Source organism: Cyanistes caeruleus, chromosome Z (assembly GCF_971803275.1).
Source record: "Cyanistes caeruleus chromosome Z, bCyaCae1.hap1.1, whole genome shotgun sequence".
Classification (NCBI taxonomy): domain Eukaryota; kingdom Metazoa; phylum Chordata; class Aves; order Passeriformes; family Paridae; genus Cyanistes; species Cyanistes caeruleus.
In genome coordinates, this window is record NC_141732.1 from 13786399 (window position 1) to 13813660 (window position 27262).

General features: G+C 36.3%; 1 protein-coding gene across 1 annotated transcript in view; it reads right to left on the reverse strand.

Annotated features, from left to right (window-relative positions):
- The window catches only part of LOC111944026 (uncharacterized), a 58980-nt gene extending 31786 nt beyond the window's left edge, over positions 1–27194 (reverse strand). Inside the window, exons 1-17 of the mRNA XM_086868710.1 lie at positions 27023–27194; positions 25622–25700; positions 22659–22797; positions 21234–21408; positions 18906–19087; positions 16944–17090; positions 15736–15828; positions 14320–14444; positions 12891–13020; positions 10024–10191; positions 8275–8463; positions 6577–7081; positions 5705–5821; positions 4639–4865; positions 3812–3991; positions 2392–2568; positions 1757–1902 (exon numbers count right to left, since the gene is read on the reverse strand). Coding sequence (XP_086724836.1) covers positions 1757–1902; positions 2392–2568; positions 3812–3991; positions 4639–4865; positions 5705–5821; positions 6577–7081; positions 8275–8463; positions 10024–10191; positions 12891–13020; positions 14320–14444; positions 15736–15828; positions 16944–17090; positions 18906–19087; positions 21234–21408; positions 22659–22797; positions 25622–25668 — 2747 coding nt within the window. The 5' untranslated portion in view covers positions 25669–25700; positions 27023–27194. The remainder of the gene's footprint in view (positions 1–1756; positions 1903–2391; positions 2569–3811; positions 3992–4638; positions 4866–5704; positions 5822–6576; positions 7082–8274; positions 8464–10023; positions 10192–12890; positions 13021–14319; positions 14445–15735; positions 15829–16943; positions 17091–18905; positions 19088–21233; positions 21409–22658; positions 22798–25621; positions 25701–27022) is intronic.
- Between the last annotated feature and the right edge of the window lie 68 nt (positions 27195–27262).

Genomic DNA, 27262 nt, shown 5'->3' on the forward strand with positions numbered 1-27262 from the left:
CCTGTGGAATTTTTACCTATTATTTTCAGGGAAAACCTGGCTGCAGGTACTTGGGGGGTGCTTGAGAAAACACAAAGATTTCGGCTGGGCCCAGGGGGGGAAGGGAGCAGGAAAAGGGGAGGGCAGGGACAGGTTGGCAGGCTTTCTCCAGCTTCAGAGAAGGACACTTTTTTGCTGGAGCTGTTGCCACGGAAGAGGGGAATTTGCCATCACCCAGACAGAGCTGCTGCTTCTTCTCCTTCTCCCCTCTTTGTTGGTGGCCTCACACCCCCTGTCCTGCCGGGACGTGTGGCAGTGCCAGCCACCGCTGCAGAGCTGCTGATCCACCTCATCCACCAGTCCAGGATCTCAGCTCATCCCTTCTGTTCCATCTAAGTGTTCCTCGGAGCCCTGCAGGAGCACCGGGACTGACTGCCCGAGGGGTTTGTGAAGCAAAGCCTCTCCATCCTATCCTGTCTCAGCCAAGAAGGCTGTCATGGTTCTATTTTGTTGTTAATGCTGTAGTTGTTGTTTGTTTGCCTGGTTATACTAGTAAAGAACTGTTATTCCTATCCCCAGATCTCTGCCTGAGAGCCCCATGATTTCAAAATTATAATAATTCAGTGGGAGGGGGGTCTACATTTTCATTCCAAGGGAGGCTCCTGCCCTGCCTAGCAGACACATGTCTTCCAAAACTGAGACAACAGGAAAAAAATGCCAGTTTTAAAGACATGTCACATTAAAATAACCTTTTCTGGATATATGTATGGCCAGAAGGAATGATCTTTACTAAAATGACCAAAATAGATTAGAGCAGGATGAGAAGGGCAAGCTTTTTAGAACAAATCCTTCTGCAGGTCACACCTGCTTTGATGAAATCATACCAAATAACATTTCTCATTTTAATTAGCTTGTTAAACATTTCATTGAGGACTATATCAATTACATTATTTCCCTGGCGCATAAAACCCTTAAATCTTCTCAGATGTTGTTCTTCAGAGGTTAAATGATCCCAGGTACAATGGGAAATTTTAATTAAATTTTTTTTAGATCCTAGCCATGGAACAACAATATTCATAATGCATACTTCATACTTTGATAAGTATTGGAAAACAAAGTCTGCAAAGATCTAATTTTTTATCTGACCATATGGCTGTAAGAATAAGATAGTAATAAGCTTCTTCAAGTCAAGGGGGCTCCTTTGGACTACCAATATTTTCAAGACCAGTGCCTGAGCCTTTCCTTCCACTCCAGGTTATGATGTAAATGGTGTGGGGGTTAGGTCTAAATCCAAAACTCCCTGAAATCAGCTGGAAGATCTATCTTGTCCCACAGGAAAAGCTAGGTCCAAAATGGGATTCAGTCCCTTTGGCAGCTAAGACTTGTCTCCTAGCTGATGCTTCTATATTTACTATAAATCAATTGTCTACAAAAAGATGGCATGGAAACACAGAGAACATACAATCATTTCTGAAATAAACACAACTTTAAGGATCTGCCAAAGAGATGCTGTCAGATCAGTTAGATAGCACAGCTATTTTGTTTGCCAGTTATTTCAGCACCCAGAATTTGGAGCACTAGTATGTCATAACTATAAAATGTATGACCTCGTATTCTGAACTGACGCTTTTGTTTTAAGAAGACTATACCTGAATTTTTTAAAAAAGAGATAGATGTACTTTTATCCTCTAGCCTTACACTGGCCAGGTCTAAAACCCTGCCCATGGAATTAGGAATTGAATTTTTATTCACTTTAAGGGGCATCCCCAGGGCTCACTTTGCTGCCTGTTGGAGGGCACGTTCTGCCTCCTGGAGAGTCTCATGCAGCCACTGCCGGTCCTGCTCTATGTCTTTCAGGAGACTCTTCTGGTGATTCAGGACTTGGTCTCTTCTCTTCAGCTCCTCTGTGGCATCATGGAGGCTCTGTCAGCAGTCAGAGAGCAGAGCTACTTATCAGCCCAAATAAACTTCACTTTATGCCATTGGCTACTAACCAATGTGGAAGACAAATTGATTGTAAAGTAGATTTGGACCACTGCATACAAACATTTTATGAATTTCCCAGCAAAAGCATTACTGACTCGGAACCCCACCTCCTGCCCCCCTGTTTTTAGTATATTTTAGTATATTGCTATGTACTGTGTAATGTGTTTTAGAAAACAAAATTATTGTAGGGAAAAAAACCCCAAAACAAGCTCCCATTGAAGACTTTTTCTTACATCTTTAAGAATAAAACATCCATAGCTTAAAAAAAAAATAAAAGCCATTGTTTTCTCAGTAGCCTAAAAGTCCAGCAGACTACGCAGTGTCTGTGTATTTATTCCTGTTATTTTATTTACACAAAGACTGCACTATTTGATTTATTTAACAAAAGGTAAAACTCTGGTGACTGTTCCAGAAGAATAATCTTACCATCAGAGACGCCTTTGAGACTTGGTTTCTATCTGGGTCTGCACGTGTGTGCAATTCTAGTCTATCACTTAACTCCTGAAGCCGTTGCTGGTGTTCTTGTAAAAGCAATCTTGCCTCATGCTCACGCTGCAAAGCTTTATCCAGTTCGTCATGTATATTGTCTTGGGTGATTATTTTCTGGAAAGAGAAAGAAGTTGTGTCTTACTCTGTAACTATATTCAGCGGTTTCCCTACCTGACTTCCTGTGTTCCATTTGCAAACATACCAAATTTTAAAATAAACACATGCCTAGGATTAGTATTGAGGTTTTTTAACATGAAGGCAGATCACTGAACAATAAAATGGCAGACCAGATAATTACTGTGTTTTTTTATAAAGAACATTCATGTAAAGTCTTGACATTCATTATTCAGATTTGCACCCTAGGATGCAACATTTCAATATTTAGGAGGAAAAATATGCAGATCAATGCACAAAATTTTAATGGATAGCTTGTTAATCCTTGTAAACACCTTTGCGGACTGTTTTTCTCCTCGAAAAACTGTTCCAGAAAGAAGAAATAATTCTTTAAGGAAACTCATCTTCTGCACTTTGACTACAATCTAAAATGTGACAATTTTCATCTAACTGTCCCAAAACACTAAGGGAATAAAACCTGTTAAGAACAAAACTGAAGATGAATAGATATTTTTAAGTAAAAAAAGAAAATAAATAAATCCCATTTTACTAGCTAGGAACAGGAAGGACAATGGATCCTTCCATCATGTAGCAGATATTCTCTGCTTAGAAGTGTTTGGATTGGGACACACTGACAGGTTCTACCAACTAGGCTTCAGGGTGGGGAACCCACAGTGTTTCAGTAAGTCAAGCAGCAACAGCAAAAGACTCAGGGGAATTTTGTGCATTTTTGCTACTGAGAATATCTAAAAAGGCTTTTTTTCCCCCTGCCATAAAGTTACTTCTTCAGGGAAACAGGCCCACCAAAATCAGTATCTTATTTATCATAACATTCATCAACATCCACACAGAGTTTAACCTGCTATATTTATATTTCATGAACATTCTTACTGAATACTCTCATTTCAGCTGACTTTATTCTGTTGAAGTAAAATTTTCTTTTAGGATACCTAAATCATATCAACATTTGCAAAAAATGTGAGAACCTGGATTGCTGAAGACCAAACTGTAACTTATACAAGATACTCCCTTCTACAAATCTAAAGGAAACTCCAGCGGTAAAGGGGTATTTCTCAATACAACTGACTTCTAGTTTAGTGACATTTACAAGGCAAGTTTTCGGGAAAATTCTGTTAAAAGTAAATCAATTTTATGCTTGTTTTCCAAAAGAACACAAATAAAAAAATATGTAGAAAGGAGAATCTCTTTTGAGCAAGAGAGTCTACAGATCAGATATACTTACATTTTGAAGTGCATTTAACTGCTCTTGAAGTCTGTGGGCTTTTTCAGCATCCTTCTGCATCTCATTGAAAGTCCATTTGAATTCTGCAAGCTGTAGGTGCAGTGAGTGGGACTCTACCTCTGCTGTATGAAGCCTTCGTGATAATTTAAATACTTCTTGCTGCAAGATTGCTATGTTTCTCTGTCAGCAAGCAAAAACAAGTTGATGGGCTATAAAATCTGCTATTTTAACAATAAAACAAATCACAGTTAAGACCCAAGAAAATTAAGACAAAACTATAATTTTTCCCTCCATCTCTAAAAGACATACACAAGGGCAAAAGTTTGAACCTGTCACCTACCAAGGGTTACTGCAAATTCTGTTTACAAGGAAGTACTATTTTCACCTAAAGTCTACTAAAAAGATTATGAGAGAAAGAGTTTATCCTTTCATTTTGGTTAAAGGTAAGGTTATCTTTACTGAAAGAAAGGTTGGTAAACATGAGAATATAGAAAACATTAATAAAAAGCAACATGGACATTTACATCAAGACAAAAGCAAATTTGTACCTATAAAGCTAATACAGTTCTGATAGAACTTGGAAAAAAAAAAAAGTCTTTTACTGTGATACACTAAACCTCCACCAAAAATTCTTTTTCAATAAAAGAAAATACCTATTCACACCCTAATGTGTGACAAATCAACTTCTGAGAGTCCATATAGTGTCCATATAGTGCTACTTCATTTTCATGGACTCATCACCAGCAAAATGAAGGGTCCTATCAAGGGAGCTTCACTGTTACTGTAAAACTTCTGTTTCTGTGAAGGAGGACTGTAAATCTGCTTACTGTGCTGGGCAGTCTGTCATAAAATCCAGCTTCCAGGGCCTGGGCATTCACTCTGTGAAGTCCACAAGCCAGCCTCTGTATCAGGGAGTCCCTCTCCAGGTAAGCTCTGCAACCACAAGGTTTCCCTTGAACTGTCTCCATCAATACGCTCAGATTGTCCATCAGTTTTGAAAAGGAGTTCCTGGCTGCACTGATAAGTGAGTGTCCAGAAAGCCAGGAGTTTGGATCTTTAAGAAACAACGACAAAAAGGAAACATCAAGCACGTTATTAGTTTCAGTTTCTTGTAATATCTGGTTCTTCTTCATTTATACAGGAAGGAACCTGTGAATGTTCTGAAACACTGAATACTGTGAATATTGAAACATGGCTCAAACTTTGCTTTTTAAGGATATGAATTCAGTTTATTTGAAACAGCACGATCAAAGAAGAAAGTGCCTAAACCTGAATCTAAACACATTTGATTCAATGTCAACTTTTACAGCAATTTAGCATTTAGCCTTTTGGAAAATGCATCACCTTGTTTTTGTCCTGCTATTTTCCTTTATTCATATAATTTTTCCCCCTTCTAATACCCTTTTTTCTGTGACAAAAATGAGGGGACTCTAAAACTACAGGTTAATAAAGAACCAGGGATAGCAGCAATGCAGATAAACCAAGGGAACCTGTTTCTGTTCTCACTGCAAATAAACTCCACAAACACTCTCCAGCTTTCTGCTTCCATGGCTTCATATACTGAAAAATACCCTACCAGGCATTAAAGAAAATGAATCTGTTCCAACAGTACATGAGATGTGATCATTCAGAGAATGTAGAAGAGGGTTATTATTTTACCCTGAAATAAAGTTACTCCTTCTGGGAAACAGCCCCACTAAAATTTGTGTTGACTAGCTCAGGATATAACCTCTAGTCAAAGGTATCTATCATAATATTCAGAAATATCTCTTTAGAGCTATGATCCAGAATAATTTAGATAAAATCCTAAAACTGGAAATGATGTGACCACCCTGACTTCTTTATTTTTTTATTTAATAAATTTCTGCTACAACAATAAACTCTTAGAATTACCTGGTGTGCTGAGAATGTCATGCAGTTCAGAGAGGGAACTGACTATTGCAGCATAGAGGTTAGAGCTAGTCAACCAATCAAGTGCTTCAATACAGTCAACTCCTTCCTCTTCAAAACCTGTGAAACAGAATTGCAGCTAGCAGGATAACTGAAACATTAGGATATGGCACACTGCTATCTCAAGCTCTTTCAGAAGTTAACCAAAAATAACCATATAAACCACAAATTAATCAGGACAATTTAGACCATATTAATCATGCTCCCAGAGCTACTGAAAAAAAATGTAGAGGAATCGTCTAATTTGAAAAACATTTTTGATACCATTAATCCTTAGAGGGGGAAGCATCAACTGGTCTGGCAACAGAAGGGGACAAGTAGACATAATCTCTAAAGACAATTTCAAAATCCTATGCTAATATTTCACCTGAATCAGGAATCATTTTTTGTGGGTTTTTAGTAGGAAATATATATTAAAAATTATTAAAAAAAGAAAAGGAAATACCTTTAAAAAAAAAAACCAAAAAACAAAAAGCAAGGTGATGGTTAATAATTTAGGAACATTGCAAGATAATTACCACAGAGAAGATGCTATAGCACCTGGTTCTGAAATCCATAACACAAATATCAAGGATATCAGACAATGTTGAGTTGATGTGTATAATTGCAATTTTACTTGCAACACTTAACAGACTAGGCATTTCCTCTTAGAGTGAAATACATTTGTCAAGAAACATAAAAAACATAAATCCATAAATAATATTTTTCAAAATTTCATTAAATGTGTCTTTATGCCCAACAATAATAATAATATTGCTCTTTGTTATTCCCTAACCATGTAGTTTGATGTATCACTTTAAGAACATTCCACTTACGTGCCCCATGATGCCTGCCTCTGGATTCTCCCACACAAACTTGAATTCCAAGGCTTCCTCTTGAGCCATCTGTCCAGACAAAAAAGGAGCAAGAATTTTGGGCCAGAGCTCTAAGCCTGTTGGAGGCCAGAACTGCTATCACAGCTCTTCGGAACACATAAAGCAGGTGTTTGGCTCTTCTCTGCCTCAGCCTTGCTTCATCTTGATTGTTTTCCACGTTAGTAGGGAGAGCATTAAGGAGGGTCCTGATCTCCTGGTTCACTAATTCACGGAGGTTCACCTGGTCCTGGAGAAGGTCTCTTTGGAAAGACATAGCACACTGTCTGCCATAGAGAGGACACAGGGCCCCTGACAGCAGTGCACAGGCTGCCAGCAGAGATGAGTGGTCCTTGTAAACATTCGATAATGTATTTCTCACAGAACTGTTTTCTTGGGCCAGTTTCTCGCACATTTGTTCAAGGCCATACAGTTTTTGCCTGTTTTTCTGTGACGTTTCTTCGCATTCCTGTGACAGAAACAAACCAAACAAAAATGGAAGAAATTTTAACTAGAGGGTTTTTATTGAGACAAGAGGTAAAAGAAAACTGTTAATTTTGCCATTCAAATGATGCATTTAAGGAGCAAAAATTGTTAGTAATGATGTTGATGAAAGTATCTCTTCTAGTAAACAATTACAGAATCAGATGTATGAAGCCAAATCAATGGTATGAGGGAAATTTGCACGATCATCAACTGCAAATGGACTCCTGATTTCTGACAACAATCCACCAATACTGTGACAGCTCACAGAAGGTCCAACACCACCTGTGTGCCCACAGTACAGTTTTATGAGTTGACTTAACAACAGTAATAACATTCTCCAATTTCAGAGAGAACACTGATCGACAAAGCCTGAAGCCAGTGTGAGAGGAAAGAGGTAAGGAAGGCTGGAACATGAAACTAGACAGATTAAATTTTTCAGCACGCAAAGACTTTCAGTCCTGAAATGTGCATCAAATACAGCATTATTCTGACAAAGTAAGTTTCAGTAACTCACAATAAAAAGGGGCATCTATTTCCTTTATTCACAATGTTTTAATTGAAACAGGTGTGAAGGAATGTGATGTTAAAGACAGTAAACAGTGGTTGTGGAATAACAGGGAACATTTTGGATTGCAAATAATTCATCTAACAAGCAGTGACAGTTTTACACTTTTAAATCACTTCTCACTGTAGTATCAGTAAAATAGAATCACCTAACACTGTTGAAATCTACCACTGTTCTTAGGAGCAGTACATATATAATTAAATTAATCCCCAGGTGACACCACATTATTGTTACTCTATACAATCTTAGCAAATAGTGATACTGAAAAAGTAGCTGCTGCCCTCTCTCTGTAATTCTTAAAACAAGCAAATTTGATCTTAACAGCTTTACTATTCTCAGAAAAAAAAAAAAAATAAAGATTGTAGACCAAATCAGGCTTTTGAATTGGGGCTGTAGACCAAATTCTCTTCAGAATGCTTCAACAAAGTAATTTATTTCTTATTGTAAGTGATGTTAATAGTAGCACAATGATGGGTTGATTTGTTGCTTGGTGTTTTTATTTTACTTTAAAAATATACTAAAATTCCCAAATGACCTTAAACTGCAAAGGGGCTTAAACTACTGAAATAATCCATTAAATGTTTAAAGAAAAAAAGTTCACAGCACCATACCTGTGCTCTTGCATGAACTTCTGCAAGGAGATTTGAGTACTGCTGCTCAAGATATTGTTTTTCTTTCTGCAAGCAATGTGCCTGTGCTTTTAACTGCTCAGACATTTTCTCCAAAGCATCCTCCTGGTTCTGCTGAAGGTCATTCATAGTGTCAGTCTTGTGCTTGCAAATATATTCTAGGTGAGATATCTGTGTGACAAGCATTTAAGAAGAAAGTGTTATTTACCTTTCCACTTTAAGTTTTAAAGCACAGAGTATTCCAGCATAAAATCTAAACTATTATTTCTTCAATATTTCTATTAAAACTAAGTAAAACCCTTTCATGGCAGATTAATTACTTGGTTCTCAAAGCAAAACTGAAATATATTTTGAAACAAAGTACTTTATTTGGTTTTGGTTTTGCCATCCTTATACCACCTTGCAAATGTTTGCCATCCTCTTTGTAGGAAACCTCAGCTGGACACGTCATACATTTTTTTTAAACAGTTGTATTAAACTTTAGTGAATTAGTAAATTATCCACGTATATCCTTTAGAAGTTTGTGATGACACAATTATTGCAAACAATAATTTAAAAAGGGCCTTCAATTTTTTTTGTGTGCGTGTTGAAAAGGCATTCCAGATTATTAAGTTTTAAAACCATTTCAGGGGATTCTAGCATAGAGAAAGCTTTCCTTACAAGCAGTTCAGAAGTTTATAATGTATTTTCAACAAGCATGAAGAGATTTACTCCTGTGGTTTAACACTGCACCTCCTAAACTAAATGGAGGAATGAACCAAGGCAACAATGCTCTCCAAATGCACACACCTGCAATTTGTTACTAGAAAATATCAGCAAGACTCTTCCCTATAGATCACACAGATCTGTAGAAAAAAAGTTTTGTACAACACAAAAAATTTAAAACCCCAGAAAAGCTGCTAAGTACTTGAGAAGAGCCCTAGAGACCTCACAATCAGTCTCAATAACAATACTTAGTTAAAAAGCAAGCAACAGTAAGACAGAAGCCCCACAAACACTGACAACAATATTCAACCCCTTCCCTTTCCTTCTACTTTAAAAGAGAAATAAACCAGAACACAAAGTGAAATTCTAAAGATTGACATAGCTTAGTCTCTGGAGCCAGCTGACTTCTTTAAAAAGGGATTTTTCCCTTCCTAAAACCACAAGGATTTCTGGAGAGAAAGGCCATGTAAGCTCACTTGCATTAAAATCACTCAGAAAAGTACAACTCTTCCTTCACACAAATACTGACATATTTTATAATAGGTATTTCTATTGTGTTTCTGAATAAAAGTGTCATAATCCAAAAGTTACAATGAAACAAAAAAATCCCGCACTGGCATTCTTTCAAACAAACACGTAATTTAAAGATGGTATTCCTGGTAAAAGTGTATTTTGCCTCTGGAATGTGGGAAAATAAAGACTTGCTTTATGATGGTAAATGACTACATTCTGTGAATTTCTTCATCAGTAAGATGGATTATCTTTTAATTAGCTCCCTGTGGCTAGTCCTTTCAGAATGCTGTGCACAGAAAGTGGAGCTGAGAGACTTGAGGCACACTCCAGTCACATCTAAATGCCCACAGCAACTGCATCAAACTGAGCAGTGGACAAGTCACAGTTAATGGTATTCATTTGTTAATGCCCAAATCCTTGTGGAGGATGAATATCAGTCCTTTTTAATGAGACTGCAGTATGAACAAATGTCACTGAACTCAGAAGAGGCAGCTGGTGACTCGGGACACTCACCCTCTCATTTGCCTTGTGGAAATTCAAGATCAGGGCTTCAACATTCTCATACAAGAGTACACAAAACTCTGTCCAAGGTAATCTTTCCAGGGGAACGTTTGGCTGTTTGGCAAGCACATGGCTATCTGCCATTCTCTGGTATAAGTTTAGGAGGATGGGCAGCTTGCTCTGGAACACAAAGAAAAATTAATTGCTGTATCTGGGCAATGTTAAAATCAAAAGAGATGCATTATATGTGTAGCAGCAGTGCTGGATGCAGCTGAAAACAAGCCTGCAAAGTTCATTCTCACAGCTTTACAAAATTCCTCAATTACTTTCTAATACTTGCAGTCCTAATAGTGCATAGTATAGCAGCAGAGTAAGAAAACATGTCACAAAATTTATCTAATTAGATACAGTATGTAAATAAAGTATGCGAATAAATCCCAGTCCTGCCGGGGCCACAACCATAACTTGGCACAAATAAAAGTTTCCATGCTCTTAATGGATTCAATTCATTCAGCCATGTTAATACTTTCAGGTGCATTCAAACTGTGCCTCAACACCTTCACAGCACACAGAAAATTGTCCAGTTGGCTTGGCAGCACAACCCACTCTAAATTATTCTGAAAATTTGCTTTGCATGGATTATATATGATTAAATAGCTGGCCAAAATAGGCCTACAGCTCCAGCTGTCCAATTCCACAAGCCATACCTCATTTATGTACAGTGAATTTAATCAGTAATGTAATAAATTGATTCAGGTTATAAATAAATTTTAGCAACAACAGCATGCAGTAGAAATACAATTCCTCATACATTTAGTACATACAAGCAACTTAGAAACTTTGATTAAGATAATAGAAAGCTGTATCTCAAATGCCATGAAGACAAAGGACATAAACCACTCTATTAGTACAGTAAGAAATCAATATAAGATTATCAGACTGGAGTGGAAAGAACATATTCAGGGGGCATAAAAGTGGTATAAAATATGAAAAAACACTGTATAGGTCAGGAAAGTAGGAAGGGAAAATGAAGGGAACACCCTGACATTTTCACACCATTTTCACGTGAGTATAGCAAAAACCAACAGCAATATATTAAATGTTTTCTGTGCTTAGTTTCTGCTACAGTCTTCTGCTTTTTCATTTTGGGAAGCAAAATCAAAACTGTTTCAATGGAGTAAACAGGATCACATACAGGCACTTCTGCTTCCCAAACGAATACAAATACCTTTCAGAAAAATACAAAACCATCCAAGGCAATAAATATCTAACCTTATAAGGGATCCACTACTACAACTCTTCCAAATAATAAATATATAAATAAAATATAAATAAATAGATATAAATAAAATGTTTTTATTACCTGCTCAGGACAGTCCTGTGGTTTGAAATCCTTTGAGTAAAACAATTAAAACAACCAGCTCTATGAATATGACAGTGAGACAATATTTTTCTTTTTTTTTGCCTTTCAGTGGCATAACATTAATTCACTGCTAAATACTGTTTATTAAATACTGTTTCCATTACCAGAAATTGTGATCATGAACAGAATTATGTCCTGAATTCTTGTCATGTGTAACATGCATTTTATCAAGGAATAAAAATAAAAAGGATAACTCTTAAAACACAACAACAACTACCAAACACTTACGGTTTCTAGTAGAACGTTTTCACCTTGTAATTTTGTTTTGTAGTTATAAATAGCAATCATTACTGTCTGTAGTTAGGGAAGACAGTTGCTTTTGTCTCTCTACCTTTCTCTTCCTTTTGTGCCTGATGAAATTACTTTTTCAGGCTAACTGTAAATGTATTAAAATGTCTTTTAATATATTAATGCTTGTATGGAAGAAGTTGTTATTCTCCCAGAAAGAAAAAGGAAGATTCTGATTTTATTTTTCTTCTGTTTATAAATTACAGGTCTGCCTGGGCAGTGGATAACATTAAGACAAAGTGTGGAATAACTCCATCAACTGAAGAAAAGACACCCACAAATCTGAAGACCCTCTGATGCAGGTCTTTGCTCCTATCAATAGGGAACAGACCACATTTACCTTCCATGCTCAGAGCTTTGACAGAAAAAGAGAAGTTTCCAAGCCACTACCAAAAAAACGTTTATATTACTAAGAGTAGAAATGGAGCAAATGTTACCACACAATGATGGGAGAGAATTTCTAGATATACTAAGATCTTTCCATTTTCGCTGCTGCTATGCAAAGAAAAAAAAAAAAGGCAAAATTTTTTTTCAAAGTGTACTTTGGTAAAGTAGAAAGGCCCAAAGTGTTAATATAAGAGGAGAAAGATTTCGGAAAACAATCCAGTGAAATACATCCAATGTGCCAAATCCACAGCAAAGCAAGCAAACAAACAAAACAACAATAAAAAATCCCCTCTGATGTGCTACCTTCAAACCAACAACTTTCAAGCAAATTTTATAGCCAAATATTTGCACTAAAACCAAAAGGATGTATGAAATAGAAATAAACATTTCTACAATGGTAGCTAATGAAACCTGACAAAAAAGTTTGGGTGGAAAGACAGAATATTCTTCACATTAAATCATATTCCATATCTACAAAATGCCTTCTTAATTAGGAATGCCAATACACCCTACCTATACTTTTAAAATAACAGTTTGCTGAAAACAACTCTTGAACTAAATAGATGCATATCACTTAAAAAACATTTTCAAATTAACTTCTCCAAGGCATTGATTACATTTATTCATGTACTAAATTTTAAAAAAGATAACATAATAACAAACAGGATAAGAGAATGGCAGAGCTCTTCCACAGCTCATCATGGAAAAATGCAGCAAATCCTCAGCACAGTAAATATTTTGACAGTATGCTTAAAAAAACCTTTTTTTTTTTTTCCCTTACCTCTGGGCCTTCATGCAGGCTGAAGCTGGTTGCAGCATTCACTAATCTCCCAGAGGGCTCTTCAGTTTCGTTCCTATCCTTAGCCCCCTCTCTGCATTGCACATTTAAGGATGAAGGTTGTCTTTGTAAACTGGAATGTTTGCACAATAAGACACTTTAACCAAAATTACTTTTCTCAAATGAACTACATTCTTTTAAAGGACAATCAATGAATATGGCAGATACTACATTAGCATGTCGCATGGCTTCTGAAGTTGCCTGACTTTTTTAGGTGAATGAAGAAATTTCTATTCCTTCTAAGAAAGACTTTTCAAGTGGTTATGTTTTCAGTTTCCAAGCCTCATGTCATGAAATTCAATTGATTATTTGGATATGGCCTTGAAATTTTATATAACAAACAGAATTCTTCATAGTTTAATTATGACAATAGCTCTCCTCAGAGAGACCATGTCACCTCTTGCATCATCAACCCTGATTTCATGTACAGTTCTTGCTCCTAAGGTTTCCACATGCTCTGGTTTGATTTCTAAAGCAGACTACCCAGAATTTTAATCTGACTGTGTCAGTCAGGAAAACAGATACACAAGAGCCTGGCATGACTAAACAGGCAGCTGATGAGAAAACTACGAGGCCAGACAACAGCACAAAGGAGACAGAAACAGAGACAGGAATCCAAGAATTTAAAAAGATTGCCTGAGTATTTAGGCATGGTGTCAGGCAAGCCAAACGCTTGCTTAAAATTGATATTTGCATAGGATGACAAAGGCTTTTAAAGCTCAAGTTTGAAGTATCTTACTAAAAACATCTGCATAACCATGAATCTTGAATGAGTTGCTCAGGCCGCAAACTTTCTTTCTTGTAGGAAAACCAGCTTCTTTCATTCTCCACTACTCATCGTGTAACTCAACATGAACACCTGTGTATACAGACCCATACAATTCTAGGCTGAAAGAGAGGTCACCCAAGTTCTGTTACCACACACAGAGCAGACTGTGCTGGGCAGGAAACATATCCCAGGTGATTTCCTCTGAGTCTTAAGAGATTCAACTGGCTTGCTGAAGTGGAAAACAATGTTTGCATAATAATACAAGTGTATTTAGAAAAGCCATCTTTTCTAGACCTGCTGGATGTGTTTCCCTAAGCTCACCCCAACCACTGCTGGAGGCTGGACTCTATCATAACTATGATTTTCAAAATTTTTGGTTTGACAAATAATCTGTGACAGGCCAGTTATCATCTGTACACATTCACAATACTTTGGTTACCGATATGGGACTGTTATTAATGGACTGCCAGGTTCTGACCCTTTGGCTTGGTTTGGCAGATTGCACTAGATTTTCTGCTGACTGAAAACTGCAGGGAATGTAAACTATGAGTTGTACTCAAGCTGTTTACTGCCATTTTATGATGGCTTTAGAAGGAAACTTACTCTTTTTTTCCTCTTTCCTGTGCATTTTCTGACTCTCTGAAATCTTTCTGTGCTACCACTATAAAAGCTTCTCTCCTGCCGCCTTGCTCTTCATTCAGAGCATCTTCAAGTTCTTGAATTCTTAACTACCAAGTGATAAGAAAGCAGTTAAAGGAAGTTAGAAAAGACTATCATGGTCTTTAATGCTGTTCACTGTTCTGTTCTGCTTTTTACAGGTGAATATATTCTATTAATTCTATATGGAATTAGAAAGCACTGAACATATGTGAAAATGTATTACTTCATACAGCTCAAAACAGAGAGAAATAGATATATTGACCAAAATTGTTGTCCTTTAGTTGTCCTTTCGTGGTGTTTGGATTTTCCTGTTTTCAATTATTTATATTACTGACGTTTTCCAGGAAATCCTATCTTTTTAAGCAGACTCATGAAAGGGTGGGATTAACAGTAAAAGCTACACTTACACTCAAAAAAAAGCTCATGTGGAGCTTGTTCATCATAAAAAATTAAGAAAACCTTACCAGCTCTTAACCATAAAAGAAAAATCTCTACCTTCAGGTAATGTTAGCCTTCCAATTCCTTTGTATGTTATGAAAGCAGAGAGTGAATCAAGAAAACTAAGTCATCCCTACTTATTTAATCATCACTTCAAGAAATCTAAGTACCTGTACTTAGAGAAGGTCATAAGAAAATAACTGACTGAAAAAGTGGCAATGTGTTTTTGTGTTCCTCAGAAAACAAGAAAAGAAAAGATGAAATTCCTGTTTGTTTTCTCATTTAGTTTTTCAAAAATCCAGTGTGAAGACTTTGTCAGTCAGTACGAGATCAGTCAGCAATCATCTTACAGGCTTTTCACACTTGCTTTTTAAAATAAACTAATTTATTGAATGGCTCAAACCCTGTGTGATACAGTTTAATAACACAATAATTTAATATTCAAGTATATATATTACATTTTTTTTAAAATTTGAACTTCTCTGGAAACTACAGACATAGTAGCTTTGAAACTGAAAGGTACTCTGAATACATTTGGAACTGCAGTCTCAGGATGCATTAATATCTCACACCTAGAGAAGCTGGATGTATGCACTATATCTCCAAAAATATGTAAGTCCATTCCAAAGATATAGGACTTGATATTTTAACAGTTGTGAAACATTTCCTTTCCCCTTACTGCTTTAATGCTACTTTGAATTCTCAAACATAAGAATGTGACGTTTTATTTTAGTATTTATTCTATTAACTTGATAGTTGCCTGAAAAAAAGGATCTTTTACAACTTTGACACTCATTGCAAAAAATCTACTCAGTGTTTTCATTGAAGTAAGGAAGTCAACATTTTTGGAAGATAGTACTTTTACTAGTTCATCTTCTGTGTTACTGTAAATTTCTACCAAATATTTAATAAAAAGTTTACCTGCATGATTTCTGTCGTGTATTTACATTCTATATGTGCTAGTCTCGCTGCTTCAGCATTTTCCTCCAGTTTCTTTGTTTTCACTGTAGCTGCCTAAAAGCACATTTTGAAAATATTTAAGTTCAGAAAGATGATAACATCATGCAAAGAAAACTTCATTTGTTCAGTTTATCAGGTCTCCATAAACCAAACCGTGGTATCTGAACTACTTGCACTTTGGAACTGTGGAAATTCATATCAGTAAATAAATAAAAGAAAAAAAAAATACATATCCAGAATATTAGAACAGTATTTTCTGTTTAACTAAAAAAATTGATGTAGGATTATGTTCTTGCTGCGTTTTTAATAATCACAGATACCTACCTCCATATAATGACCTGGACATAGAATTTAAATTGAAAAACTGCTTTCAGCAAAAGCAGTAACTACAGAGCTGCTGTAATAGAAATCTACATGCAATTTTAACTACACTGTTTTCTATTAAAAAAATCTTTTCACTTAGATTGATGACTGTTTTGAAAAAGACAATACACCCCAAGATGACTCCTGCCTTCAAGTGATGCAACAAAGATCAAGAAAAAGACATTAATATTAAAAGTCATTTAAGACACTTAAGGCTGCATAGATACAAGTGAAGTAATTGATTTTGCACAGCTAAAGCAAAGTAGAAAGTATGTGAGACTGCATCCTGACTCTGAGCACTTCAGTAAGGAAACATTAACAAAAAAATATATAAAAATTTTAAAATACGAGCTGTTGGCAATACATTTAAACTCTGTGTAACCTCACACATTCACAAAAGAAAATAATTGAGAAACAGAGACTTGTGGAAGGCCTACTAAAGAGAAAGTCAGCAACAGCACAGGCTTACCATATCTGCTCCACAACATCAGCCAAAAGGCATAAGCTTTGCCTCCTCCCACAAGATTTAACTGCTTAACATACTTAATTAAAAAATAAACATAACATGCACAAATACTCCCTCTATACCTCTATACTGCTAAGAGCATTTTCCCAGTGACATAAACCTCTTCCCATCTGCTGCTCAAACACCAGTTTTTATCTTTTCTACAAAACTGATGCTCCACATTTTTGTTAATCAAATACAAGGTACTCATAGCCCAACTCAGAGGTTCCACCCATCAGAAATTAAACTGATTCGTTGTTCCCATGCTTGCTGAGACTTCTAGCATCAGGGAAAGCTTTACCTCCAGTTCCTTGATGAGCCTCTCCTGACGTTTTTCCTTGAAATCCAGACGATTGGCCTGGAGCTTCAGCATCTGGCTGCAGCCATGGTGCTCTACCTCTATATCCCTCAACTTCCTGAGCATGTTTTTCAGGACAGTATTCGTTTCCTAAAGATAAATAGGTAAATGAATAAATAAATACATCAAGAGGTACTTTTTCTAAGATAAAGTACTATCTTTACTAAAACAGTAGAGAGTTCAACAGAGTAGTGGAGACTGCATCAGGGGAAGGTTTTAGAATTTTAAAATCTGAGACACCAGCACATGTCAGCAAAGTGTTTACCCAACAGCAGACATGCTTTTAATTCACCACCAAGAAATCTGTGTTGGCCCAAAAATCACTGTGAACATGACCTTCTGTGGCAACACTAAAATCAGAGCCAAATCACCACCAGAAATCTTTACCCAAAAGAGTATGGCCCTCCCGATCTCTTCTGTCTCCCAGCTCAGTGGCAATGACAGGAACAGGGTAAATTTGGTGAAATGATGCATGGGGACAAAAGTTCATTTTTTTTCTGAATGAAATTGCTAAAACTTCAAAACAGATCTTTTTAGAAACAGTTACTCATACAGACGAAATAATTTTAATGTCTGCTATTCTGAAAGGGATTTTCTTCTGTCTAGAAACTGAATTATTTAAAAAACTTTTGAAATACAAAGTCCTCAGTAGAATAAAACAAGCTGGTCCCCACTTCAATTTATGCCTACAGAAACTGAACTAAGCTACAGGTTGGGCGAATTATTGACATTACTGGGCTCTGCAGCTCTGTGAAGTCAATGATAGAAAATGCCCATGCTCCATATGAATTTGTACTAAATGTAAGCTAATCCTCTAGCTTTGCATGTCCAGCAAGACAGGTTTCTCCCCTTTGGAATGCTAAATAAATAAATAAATAAATAAATAAATAAACAAGTGAAAATTAACCATTTCTACAGAAATATACACCTGAAAAGATACAGAAATACATATTTTTACAGGTTTATCTTCCAGGTATTAACAAAAGTAAACTGGGAAATGTGAAATAAGTAACAGATATTTTGCTGTGAAATACTGCAAAAAAATTAAAAATATTTTATACTGGAAATGTAATTAACATTAATAAACTAAAATTTTCACAGCTATATCAAGGTTGTTAAACAAGTCAGCATGAGCTGCAGGTTTTCAGAGTTTTGAAGAATTTCTGAACTTTTCAGGGTGGCATGACTGTTTAGTACTATCCCCATAGCCACCTGCAAATATTTGCACATGGCTAGGCAGGTTTTTTGTTTGTTTGTTTGTTTTTTAAACTGTGTGTAAATGACACAATCTCTCAAGTGCTCTAATGAAAAAAACATGAAGGGATATATTTCCTGCCTAACCAGGAGGTGATGCTATTGCCCTTCCTTATCGAACTCCAACACCTATCCCGGACCAGGATATGCCCAACAGAGCTCACCATGAACCTGTCACAGAGAAGAGAGGGTGGCTTTTCCGGTGTGCCCCAGAGACACTTTTCAATACTGACTCCACTCCAAAGCCTACCTCAGCACTTTCACAGCCAAGTTCGGAATTAGGCAGTTTTTCCAGCCAGGACTTGCCTACATGCTCAGAATCCCACTTCTCTGCACGTATTAAGACCACAATTAAATCTCCTTAGCTTTCATTTTACAACTCTGAATAATTAAAGGAGATTTAAACCAGGCACGTAAATACACAATAGAAAAGACTGCAACACATTCAAAGTCATATTAACACATTCCATTAAAGCCCCAAACCATCATTACACACAAACTGTAATTTCATAAAGCTGTAATCTTCAGAACTATTCTGTAGTATTTATCTATTTGGGGAATTTTTTTCCCCTAAACCAGAAAACCTCAACCACACACTTTGCACCAAAAAACTTTGAGACAGCATCTCATGGGACTTTCCATCTATCATACCTGACAAGACCTTTCTGTTTTCATTTTTTCTTCAATAAGGAATTCCATCTCAGCAAGGTATACTCTGCGGATGTTATCCCTCTCCACTGCAAATCTTTGTTGTTCCTCCTCCCACTGCCACTGAGCACTTTGAAACATTTTCTCAGTCTCTGCTGCTTTCTGCTGATGTTTGTCGTTGAGTACTGTTGTTTACCAAAAAAAAAAAAAAAAAAAAAAAAGTGAAAGAGTAAAAGAAAGATAAATAGTGCTGCAAATGAGCATATTCAGAAAAGAAGGTATAATTAACATAACTTTTTCTGTGTATTGTTATATTGATATCCTGTGAAACGCTTGAACATTAACACCTCCAGTTTCACTACAGAGAAACAATCACATTTTGTGTTCCTGTAGCATGTTTCACACAAGGACATAGAAATGATTTGGAGATTTTTATCAATTAAAGCCCTTCTCCTTTTGGAAAGGAATAAAAATTAAACTCTTTCAAGTGGGGCCTCTACAGCATGGGGAAATTAATTGCATTTTTCTGCAACATTTGGCTAGCTTATTTCCAAATATCTATGTGATACTTTAGTTTATTCCAATTTATTTCAAGCTCAGTTTAAGTACCAATAAAGACACCTGCTGCATGAAAAAGACTCTAGGACAATGTAAGACAGGTTGGACTAATGAGAAAAGGCTTAGCTTTTCTGGGGAAATTTACTGCTGCTCAAGAGATATAAACCTTCAGCCCAGGAACTGGGCTCTCGCAGTTTTACTAGAAACTTTGCTTCCTTTCACAAACTGCCTTTTGGGTCAAAATATTTTGTATTAGATTTTTATGTTACTGAGTAAAACTAGCTATTGTGGCATTTATGTGATCACCATTTTCTAATAGATTTTTACTTCAAATTCATCCCAGTCTTCTGAAATTTCTTCCTAGCTGGAGAAGGGTGAAACAACCAGAAGAGCCATGTTGGGATAACAGAGTAAATCAGTGGACATGATGATGGGGAAGACCTGTCAGATGTCAGGAAGTCAAGCCTCAAGAAGAACAGCAGAAAAACAGTTTGGAGAACACAGGGCACAAGTGAGGTACCCTGTCCAAGGATGTAAGTTGGGATGTATCAAAAGCATCACATGAGGTGAGCAAGGCTCCAAGAGATCAAGAAAAAGAAGCAGTAAGTTAAAAACTGAAAAAGAAATGAGAAGCAACAACACCTGGACTATTTGGCTTCTTTGACATTTGTCACAATAAAACCAGAAACAGAAAAAAGCCCAAAAAACAAAAACCAAACCAAACAACAACAAAAAAAAGGAAAAACAGTTTAAGAAATTCAAACCAGCCATAAGATTTCTGTAATTTGTGTGTTCTCCAAATGAAAGGGCAGATTTCTTATTATCTTTAGAAAACAATCTGACAGTATAAGTGCAAGTTTCAGAGTCTCCTTTCATCCTTGTAAGTTTACAAACTCCAGGAGTGCTCCAGTCTTTTCAGTGAAAACCAAAGGCTCACTAATACATCTCCTGTACTACATTTAAAGAGTATTATATTTACGTAGGTAACAAAAAATAATCTCCTCAGCTTTTAAGTATGAGAAATCCTCTCTGATTGAGAAAGATTAAGAATATTTGAGTCTCTAAATGTAAAACTAGTAGGGGAAAAAACCATCTAGGTAAAACCCTTCCTTTCCACATACTGCTGTCGTAACACATGTTACTTTTATAAAAAGTAAAGATGACGTGAAGAGGCCAGATATGATCAACGAAAAACTAGAAATATTTGAAAAGATGAAAGAAAAAAGCAGTACAACAAGAACTCCTGGAGAAAAAAAAAAAGTGATTTTTTGTAAAAAATGTAAACAAATAAACAAGACTAGATTTTTTTTATTTTTCCCACTGAAATGTAAAAAGAAGAACTGCTGGACATAGTGATAAGCAGGATGTGGAGAGAGACACCTTAATTACAATTCTGCACACGCTGAGGGAAAGCATAACAGAAGGTAAGGAGTGAGAGAAAAAAAGGGATCAAGATATTTAGCAGGCTATATTTAAGTCATATTCGTATTAATTCATATCAGCAAGGGTTTAGAGCTTAGAAAAGCAAATGAGTAAGACATGGAAAAACAAGAGACATCTTATAAGTATATATATATATATGTATGTATGTATATATGTATATACATGTGTATATATATATATATATATGTGTATATATATAAATATCTATATAATGTAATATATACTTATATATATAATTAACCAGAAAATTTTGTCCAATCTCTGCTTGTTATAATTACTTGGGGCTGATGTAGCCTCTGGTGCATAGTTTATTTTTTTTTTTTAATTTACCTTGCAGTTCCAAAAGTTTGGCTTTTACATCACATAGCTCATCCTCTGCAGAATACATCTGTATATGAGCCTCTTTTTTAGCAAATGATATTTCACTCTCCAGACCTTGGCGAAGAGTCTCTCCTCTCTCAAGTTCCAACCTTAATTTCATTATCTCTTTTTCATAGCCAGATATCTAGAAAATAAATATTTTGGAAATTGCATTCACAGCTGCCATCTTATCCCTGAATTATGTCTGAATTTGAAATACAGTCTTAAAACTGCACATTTTAAATACCATTTTTTTTTAATGCAAACTGGTTCTGCTCCAAGATAAATTTCATGTACTTTAAACATACCCCTCTGCTTTTTCCAAACATACTCTGCCTTAAGAAAATAAAAGTTATAAATATATTCCACAGGCAGTTTTCTGGTAGCTGTAATTAACAACTATAAGAACAGTGGTGTTGGGATACTAGACTATTGAACACCTTGTAACTCACTACATAAATACAAACTTCAGTCCAATGATGTTCAGCAGTCAAGCAGACAAAATGACAAAACAAAGAAAACGCTTCAAAAAGGCTTCTTGTCCAGTGGAAGAAAGATAGTCTAGTCACTGCTGTCCAAAACTGGATTCAGGAAACCACATTCAAGCCATTTGAACACAAGAAGTTGGAAAGTAAAGCATACATTTCTTCAGAACATCTACAAATCAGCAGCATGCTTATTAACAGGATTCATGGGAAATAATTTAACCCCATTACAAAGGTTTTCCCTGATGCTCTTGTGGCAAACTATTACCTAAATGAAGTAGCAGTGGGAAAATACTTCATTAAAACTTTCTTTAGTTTGAACTATTATTACTGTTCCAAGTAGCAATTCTGCTTTTAGAAGTTTGTTAGGGGCAGCTGGTGCGGGTGCTCATTCATCTGTTGTTGATTAAATACAGCCATTAAACCAAGTTTGTTTCTCCATATCCATTGATTTAGAGATTCCTACTTCTTACACAGTGACTTGCTCTTGTTGTGCTTCCATTGCTCCATCAATGGTGGGGTGATCGTGTAAAATGGATCCCTGGAATTACTGCATTTAAAACACTCAAACAAACCATGTCATGCATTGAGAATTCCAAAACTGGGGGTGCAAAATATTCTTCTGCATGACTTTGCTCTTGTGTAGTGCTCAAGTTTCTTACACACACCTTCAAGTATTACCAATGACACTAAAAGTGATATCAGTTCCTACGGACAGGCATGAGAGGTCTGTGTAGTGCTACTTCTTTGTTATTTTCCAACTTTGTTATCTTCCAACTAGTAACTGTGATTTTGATTCACCTGACAAGATGATTACTTCAAGGAAACAAACTGCATTTGAGAAAACAAATTCCATTTATTCCTAGGGTAAAATAAAGCAAACAAACAAACAAACAAAAAGAGTCCTTACCTCTTGATTGCGTTGACTGGTTAATTCCAAATTTTTTTTCTCAAGGTTATGGAGTTTCCTTCTCAAATCTTCAACAGTGTCCATTTCTGACGGCTTTCTATCCTGAGGTAACTGGAACTCTTGTATATCATTACCTGAGCTGAAATACGTGTTTTCAAAAAAACAAACAAAAAAAAATTAGTATTCCTTAGAAGTTTAAATGCTTCTTTACTTCAATTACCCAGTCGTGGGCCTAAAGATTTAAATATTCACATAAGTAAAATAACTTTGTGCAGTTTTCATCTTACTACTGCTCTTTGAAGAAAGTATTGTATAGAATAGCTTATTGTGCAAGACTTGAGAGATGTGACAACAGGAACTTAAAAGATAGATGCACTTTGGATTAACAAAGTTGATTTAAGAGTAACAAGCTCATTATTATTTTTCAGACTCTTTATTTTTGATAATGAACTTCCATAATTTTTGATAATTGACTTCCGGGAGTCTTAAAAATGTCATTCCAATCATTTAAGTTAAAACAATTGTCAAGCTTTTTGTCTCCACAGTGAGTCCCCTTTTTTAACATAAGTTACCATCTCAAAACCATCCCTGTCATTAAACAAACTCTCTTTTACACACTTTGTCTTCAGAGATACATACATTCAAACTACAGACATGCAACTGATCAGAAGCACAACACAAATATGTATGTCCATCAGAAATTGTTCCACAAGGTACTGTGTTCTTAACACATTTTATATGTTTAATAAATGCAGAAGATAAGAATCATTAAACCTGCATTCACTGCAAGAAAACCACAAACCCATTATTTGTTTTCAGTACTTACTACCAGAGCCATACCCAGAGCAACCAGCATGACTCAAAGAGCAAGACACCAGCAACAATTAAAATCACTTTATTTAATGCAACTCAGGTCCTGCAACAAAAAGGTTTGGAAATAACTAGAACATCTGTAAGCTAAATAAAATGTTGCTTGTGGACATCATGTAAGTTTGAGAGACCATTTTTTCTCTCTGTCTGGGGAAAACACAGAAGAAATAAATGCAAATAAATTTGTTCAGAGATGATGAATGAAGTATCTGTCTCAACTCAGGATAGCTAAAAAGCCAGAGAGCACCAAGGGGGAAAAACAAAACCCAAACTGAAAACTAGGGAAGACCTGGTCCAAGAAACAAGGGTTATGGAAAGGGTAACCATTTATTTGGTCTGCAGGCAGCAGGGGAGTCATTTGGCTTCTTTAAACCTGGTGAGATTTAGTGTTATTTTCATGGAGACTACATGGAATGGAAACAAGAGAAAAACTAGTTTCAGTAAAAACCTTTAAGGCTTTAATTAAATTACATTAGTTTGTATAGCAGTCAGAGTTAAAGAAATCTGTTTCTTTCAGCTCTTCTATTAAATATCCACCAACAAAAAATCATAATGGAAACACCTCCACATTAAAACTTACTCAGAGGAGAAACTAACTATGCAATTACCTATTCTGCTTAACTGAACTGGGGCAGGGCTGGGGGAGAGAGGGAAACAGAGAAAACCACAAAACCAAACCATGCACAAATTATATGACACCACAAACATTAGCAAATCACGGATCCTATGGAAATGAAAAATGTGTATCAGAGTATTAAAACAGAGAACATTAAGTACTAGCAAGAGAGCATGAGACACATTTTTGAAATATCATTTTATGCACAGCTTCTGAACTCACAATGCAATTGGTGGAAACTTATATATATATATAAGAAAACCACAATTTTTTTTCTTAGTATAGAACCAATAACATCCAAACCAACAAAAACAAACAAAACAAACAAAGAAAAATAAACACCCAGTCAGCCAGTGAGTGAACTGTGAACTATTACTATGTTAACCAGTTCATTTTGGGTCTACTTAAACATTAGTCTACTTAAACATTTCAAATAAAATAGAAACTAGCCTTAAGAATGTTTTTTCCTATGATACTTTCTTTAATTGTCACAGCATGGCCAGCAAATGCAGTACTTTATGAAAGCTTCCTATTACCACTTGTAGGAGATGTTTCCTTCCATCTTCATGTAACAACTAGAAGAGCTACAACCATAAACCTCTCAGAAGACTCAATCAAAGACAAAACACAGAATCCCTGGAAAGTTTCAAAGCATGCACAAATTGCAAAATTTAAAAAAATTCAGAGAATGTTTTCTACTTCCATTTTCATGTATTACTAGTTCATCAGCCCTTGACTTTGAACAAAAAGATGTTTTTTACCAACTACAGCTTTCACCTATGACATCATTTTTAGCGGGATTTTAAGAATCTTCAAGACAGCATATGAGTAGTTGAAATAGCTCTTGAGTTCTACATCGCAGAAGGTATTCTGTAGCTCAGAGCCTAAATTCTCAGTGTTCACTTCCCAAGTGCACTGGTTACAGTCATCACTGACCATTGCAGAAAAGCAGCTTTTCACTAGCTTCAATTCCACAGTTGGCAGAAAATGCAGAGTAATTTTGCAATAGAGAGAAATGCTCTTTCACTTACTACCTAGCAGTGTAATTTTGCTAAACTTTTGCAGTTGAAGGAACAGACTGCAGTCTGATTTTCTAACCTAAGTCTGTATTTGTGGATTTGCTGTTCCCATATAGCTGGCAGTTTTGTACAGACTAAAGAGTGACAAATAGTGCCAAAGATCAAACCTAAATCTTATCAAGTTATAAAACACAGGGGTCGTGGTAAGTCTTAAAGCCAACCTCTACCACTTCAGTTAATGTGGAAAAAATGTGGAAAACTCTCTTGTGCTTCCTGGGTAGTGTTCCTACATGCTGGCAGAAACTACCTCCTGATGACTCTATGACAGCTTGCATATATCACACCATATCTGGTTCTTCCACAGCCTGAAATGCATCATTTCAGGCATCTAGAAAATAAATAAGCCACAAAAGCAGGAATTAAACTGCTACACTTAAAAATCCAGAACTGCACCTCACCTATTAGCTTTCCTGGAAGAGATGTTGTCTGAAGAGGGTGAACTCATGGTGGCCAAAATGCAGTTTATAAGTCTATAAACTGTGGAGAATTAAGAACATAGTTAATCATACATACTTTCACTTGACGAGCTTCAAAGATTAGTCTCTTCAATATCATAAAACCATTAAAGCCTCCAGCAGAGACATGCTTTACTTTATTTGTCAACCTACTAAAATATTTGTTAACCACTCATGAACAGTTACACAGCAGTGTTACTACCATGTCATGTGAGCAATTACCACAACTGCATTTTGACGCCAGCTTCAGAAAACAGAATTGTACTGCTACTCCTCTAAGCCTGAATATTGTAGAGAAGCAAATACATATATAGTAGAATGTCCACTGTCAGAGTTTCCAGAACACAAATAAAAAAATGTTACGTAGCATAGATCGAGCTACGTTCTCCTAATCAGATTACAAAGTCTGCTTCTCTTCAAAACAATTCTAAGGGAGATAAATGAAGGTACTATGATTTTTTAAGTAAATCACATATAAACGGCTACCTCTCTAACAGAACACTTGCTATGTTAAAGGCTTCTAAGTCACAAATTGCAAAGAATTTTTGCATTAGGATGTAGCCCTGAGAACTAATAAATTAACTTTTCATAACACCATTCTTTTTATTATTGTAATTTACACCAAAATCTCATAATGAACAGAAAAAAACCAAAACAAAGTAGTTTCATAACACAAAATGTTTCCTGTCACATCATTCTGAAGCGTTAAAACTTACTTAAATTACTCTGAAGTCACATAGAGGAAAAGAAAAAAGCTAGATCTGAAGAGTGTCATCTGGGAATACTAAATATTTTGAATATGAAATACTCCTCTGTTAAAATACATATCAATAGCTTACTAGCACACAAAGGGATAAATTCAAAAACATACTATTTCACTTAGGAAAAAAAAAATCAATGCCATGGAACAGCTTGTGGGAGCCCCAAAAGTAAACAAAACAGCAGAGGAGGTTTTTGCTTGGGGAATCATGTTTGATTAAAAATTTGTGTCAGTTTCTTCTTGCAAACTTCTGAATATATGCTGAATACTTCAGAATAGGCCATTGATTTAGAATAGATACAAGGAAGAAGTTCTCCTCAGTGAGGGTGGTGAGGCCCTGGCACAGGTTGCCCAGAGTAGCTGTTACATCCCTGGAAGTGTCCAAGATCAGGCTGGACAGGTCTTGGAGCAGCAACCTGGGATAGTGGAAGGGGCAACAAGACGACATTTGAAGGTCCTATGACATTTGAAGGTAATAGAGACCACTCAAGAATAAATCTAACTGTGACCTTAAGGTGCACTAAATTAAAATGGGCAAATCCTGGAGCAAGTAACAACTTTGCAGTGAAACTACAGAAACTCACCGGACAGTCTGCCGCCGATGCTGGGAGCTGTCCCGACGGAACTTCTCCTCCAGCATGACGAGCTGGGATGGACCGTCGGAGGGCAGTGGCTCCTGGCACCGCAGGAATTCGAGTCCTGGGACGAACGCAGAGCCCAAGGCAGGCGTGCAGGAATTCCGCAGTTGCTGTGGATGCACACAGTGATGCCACAATGCCCCAAACGCAGTGCGGAGCTCTGCCAGGGCTCCCACCACTCTCTTT